The 4973-nt window shown below is 39.7% G+C and overlaps 1 protein-coding gene across 1 annotated transcript; it reads left to right on the plus strand.

The window, feature by feature from the left end:
• Positions 1 to 544: 544 nt before the first annotated feature.
• On the plus strand, positions 545 to 4621 carry LOC134133008 (uncharacterized). Its single transcript, XM_062566275.1, has 2 exons — positions 545 to 1226; positions 3780 to 4621. The coding sequence occupies exons 1-2, from the start codon at positions 1034 to 1036 to the stop codon at positions 4199 to 4201; spliced, it is 615 nt and encodes a 204-aa protein (XP_062422259.1). The 5' UTR covers positions 545 to 1033; the 3' UTR covers positions 4202 to 4621.
• The last annotated feature ends 352 nt before the right edge of the window (positions 4622 to 4973 follow it).

The following is a 4973-nucleotide window of genomic DNA, read 5'->3' on the forward strand; positions in this document are numbered from 1 at the left end:
AAATTTCAGTACAAGTAATTTAGTCTCTCTGTCCCGTCCCCCCTTCAAGTGAGGATGGACACTGGGTTACAGGGGCCCTCACAACATGGCTTGGTTGCACTAATTATATTGGTACATACTTGACTGTAGATAGATTTATGAGTGAAGTTACCAACACAATAGATTGGCCGTAACACACTCACCCATTTTAGAATCATATTCTGTTAACTTGTTTGAATGTTAACTTGTGTATGATTCCCAATTTCTATTGATGTATTTGCACTTAATCTTGCTAAATTCTACAAGGCAAATAAATTAAGTTAAAACTTTTTCCTTGGCCCCATTTGCCTTTGTAGGAAAATGTTCTATTTTGTCTTTATTATTTTGTCACAATGCACCAGAATGCTTCGTTTGTATGTGAAAAAAAAAACTTTATTTAGCCCCCCCTACAATAAAATTCCCCAGCCGCCACCAGTGTCAGAGGGAATGAAATGACAAACGAAGCTTCAAAGGAAGCCACAAAAAATAGCCACACAAGAGTTGAAATCAACTTCAGCAAAGCAAAAATCCAGTTAGTTACAAGTATTTGTATTTTTTACTATTTATTTAGATAGTTAGTTCTAGCGTTGACGTTATAGCCATCCTGATCCAAACTCCGCACCAGTTGTTGGCGGTAATGCAAACACGGTTTACCCAACCGCCAACCAATCCTAAAGAAGACGAAGAAGAATGCACCCGGATGTTGATCTCAGAATAACATGGCGCCGATCGGTCGTAGAATCAGCCGTGTCTGTGTTACGTTGACCAAGTACTAGTTATCCCCATCAGTCCCGATCCACCAGAGTCCCTGGACGTCTGGATAAATCTCTGACGGCTCTGACAGCTTTTTCCTGGATATTTTCCCTCTGAATCACCTGCCGGTAGCATGCAAAACTATTAAAGTTAGCTTAGCATGCTAGCCTGAAACGGACCGAAGTTAGCAACAAGGAGATAGTCCGAGTTTAACGGAGAGAAAACTGTGTTTTTTTAAAAAAGTGTCTTTGATTCAGTGAAGATGTCTAAAGTCCATGTGCTGAGATATTTAGTGAAGCAGCGACTCGCGGAGGCTGCTGAAGAGATATTTGGGCTGTTTGAAAGAACGATAGCAGAGTACGAGGAGGAAGCTTCTAGATTAAAAGAGAACAACGAGCGACTGAAGAAACGTCTGCACCCTGTTTTAAACCCGAAAGTCCACATAGAAAGAGCAGGTTGGTTCTCTCACTCTTCACACTGACATCAGTCTCATCAAAATGGGTCTGCTGTAGTTCGGTAAAATTTGCGAGTGATCGAACGACTCTTGACTCCCCGGATCGATACCTCTCTGATACCGAAGTGAGGTACAACAAGATACAACCTAAATGAATCCAAACGGGCTCTTCACTGTCATGCCAAGTAGAGTAGTAGAATGATATATATATATATATATACATACTGTGGTCAGCAGAACATTTTAGTGCACGTATATGCAAACATGTTCGATATGAAACAATAACCGGAATAAAAGCCAGATTCTGCACAATGACTGAAGTATCTGTGTTCAGGACCATTCTGACTACGCGTGTACAAAAAATGAATACTTATCCAAAGGAAAAGTTCAAGGACCATTTCTCAATATTTGAACTGCAATAAAAAAAAAATCTCTCAATAATTCCAGTCTAAGACTAACATACTTTCTCCCCCAAAAAGTCCCATAAGTATAAGTTCAAAAACATAATTTGTTTCTGTATCAAAATTACTTTCTCCAATAATTTATATATGAACTTTAATAACTACATATTTACAGACAATTTTCATATGCTTAGTTGAGATTCTCGAAAGTAAGCATTTGTACATTAAAAAAGTAAATCAGGGCACGTTTGAAATATACAAGAGCTTTAAGTGTGTTCTTTGACAAACTTAACAATCGTGAATACAAACATTAGATTTGAGAATTTAAAGGTTTTACAGCTGGAATTTTTTGTGCATTGCAGTAGCGGTGAGTGCGAAAAGTGGTCAGTGGCAAAATGACCATCGGAGGAACCTACCGCCGACCACGACAACCTGCCATTCTGAAAAAAGAACCTGCCACCGACAACTTTTCGCGTTTTTAAGGCTGCCGTCTGCGTCTTGTGTCAATAAACTTGTTTCAATTCATGGTTCAAAAAGGCTTGCTCGTGTTGCAAAGCAATTCACCGCCAGAACACTAGGTGGAAAAACGTTTTTTGTTGAAGACGACCTAGAGAGTGACGTCTTTGTGTGTGGCTTTCGTTGGTTTGTTTGTTTATTGATCCTTTTTTCCCCCTGCATTGCCAATGCTGCTTTTTGTTGCCTTTTTTTGTGGACATATTTGTCCCGTATTTTTCTCCACAACTTTGTTCACCCCTCGACCGACAAACCGACGTTTGCAGAGATCTCCCTCCATGAATTGGACTCTGCGCGTCCTTATAGTCCGCCAATGACTGGTTGTATAAGTGGTCATATTTACGGATATCTTCCGACAAACTAATTAATTTTCTCGTATAAAATCTTCGTTTTAATAATGGCAGAATTATTCTATGAAACCGGAAATGTGAGACTCTGGAAAGGATGTTGTCAGCAGACCAATCACAGGCTGCCTAAGCTTGCGTAAATTGGTCGACACACGCAAGCACACAAGAAGCGCTGAAAAGGCGCGCAAGGAGCTCTTTCAATTGCGTGTCCATGCGTTTCTCTGAAAACGCAGAAGCATAAACTAGGCTTTAGTCTATAAATCCTGTGAATCTCCGTTGGAGAATTGCATTCTAAGCAAGACAAAAAACACTTTCAGTGATGCAGTTATATACGGGCAAAATTAACCTTTAACATCCACTTTTTCTTATCCATGTGTCAGAATTTTTCTTGCGTTGGTTTGTCAACGGTTCTCTCACATAGTGTTTGGCTCCACGTGGTTGTTTAGGTAGCCAGTTGCTGCATCAACGCTTTGTGCCAACACCTTTAAGTGCAGTGTTTCCCACACCATTATATGTGGATGGGGCGTTTTCCGGGCCCAAAATTATTTTAATTTGACAAATCTCCCAATTTATTCTGTAAAAATATTTAAAATTTGTAATGGAAGATAAAAGGATGTCCTAAACACATACATGCACCAATGATTGGAATTATTGAAGTATTTTTATCGCAGTTCAAATATTGAGAAGTGGTCTTTTTGAACTTTGAACTATAGGGCTTTTACTTTAGATAATTATCTAACTTTTTAGAGTAAAAGTATTTCATTTTTTTACAGGAGTAGTCATAGTTTCTTAACAAATGTACTTCAAATATTGGAAAAATGGGCCTTTTCAATTTTGAATTATAGGGCTTTTACTTTAGATAATGATCTAACTTTTTACAGTAAAAGTATTCATTTTTTTGTACAATAGTGGCCAGAATGGTCCTGAACTGTGTGGTCAGTCATTGTCCCGAATCTTTGATTAAATAGCTTTTATTTCAGTTACTTGTTTAATACTGTAAATCAGCATATATGTGCACTCAGATTTAAGTGTCTGCTGAGTTGACTGCAGTTTATATAAGAATTTTCTAGTGACACGTTCATAAGTGTAGCTAATGGTTAATGGCTTTTAACTCCTGATGGTGGTATGTTTACACGTAAGTCTAATGTTGTAAATCTTTATATAAAATACTGTAAACAATATTTCTCAAATGAATATTAACTTAATAATTAACTATATTGTTTGTTTGTTTTTTAAATTATTATTATGATAATATTTATCATTTAAATCTTTTTCTTATTTTTTACACCACAGATGTCCAGCAGCTCTTTGTGCCTAAAGAAGAGCAGCAGGAGGATCCAGAGCCCCCCCACATAAAAGAGGAACCTGAGGACCCAGAGCCCTCACACATTAAAGAGGAACCTGAGGACCCAGAGCCTTCACACATTAAAGAGGAACCTGAGGATCCAGAGCCCTCACACATTAAAGAGGAACCTGAGGACCCAGAGCCCTCACACATTAAAGAGGAACCTGAGGACCCAGAGCCTTCACACATTAAAGAGGAACCTGAGGACCCAGAGCCCTCACACATTAAAGAGGAACCTGAGGACCCAGAGCCCTCACACATTAAAGAGGAGAAGCTTCAAGGGCTGGGGGAGGCTGAGATGAAGGTGTCATTCACGTGTGTGAACAGTGAAGGTGATATAGAGGAAGCTTGGTCCTCACATCTTCTTTAGAGACCAACTGAACAGATGGTGACAGATGGTGATGGAGAGGTGTTTGGAGGACCAGAACCAGACAGAATCTCGGGGTCAGATTGTCCTCCAGAACCAGATAGTGATGAGAATACTGGAGACTCTTCTGAACCTGAGACTGAGGACAGTGATGATTGGAGTAAGACCAAACAACCTCAGTCAGGTTTAAACTCCCAAAATAATGATGACGGTTCTGTCAGTGATTCAAGATGTAGAACAAGTGAGAAACATTTAATGTGTTCTGAATGTAAGATAACATTTGGTTGTATTAAGAAGCTGAAAAGTCACATGCTGACCCACAAATTAGAGAAACCTTTCAGCTGCTCAGAGTGTGGTAAATATTTCGCCACAAATGAACATCTGAAGATACACATGAGATATCACACAGGTGAAAAACCTTTCAGCTGTTTACAGTGCGGTAAACGTTTCAGTACAGGTGGAAATCTGACGAGACACATTAGATGTCACACAGGAGAGAAACCGTTCAGCTGTTCAGAGTGTGGTAGTTGTTTCACTGAAAGTGGGAGTCTGAAGAGACACATGAGATGTCACACAGGGGCGAAACCTTTCAGCTGCTTAGAATGTGGTAAATGCTTTACTAGAAATGGAGATCTGAAGTCCCACATGAAATGTCACACAGGGTAAAAACCTTTCAGTGGTAAATCTATCCACCCATCTTCAAACCGCTTATCTTGCACACAGGGTCGCAGGGGGGCTGGAGTCTATCCCACCCTGGATCGGTCGCCAGCCAATC

This window comes from Pungitius pungitius, chromosome 12, assembly GCF_949316345.1.
Source record: "Pungitius pungitius chromosome 12, fPunPun2.1, whole genome shotgun sequence".
NCBI lineage: Eukaryota > Metazoa > Chordata > Actinopteri > Perciformes > Gasterosteidae > Pungitius > Pungitius pungitius.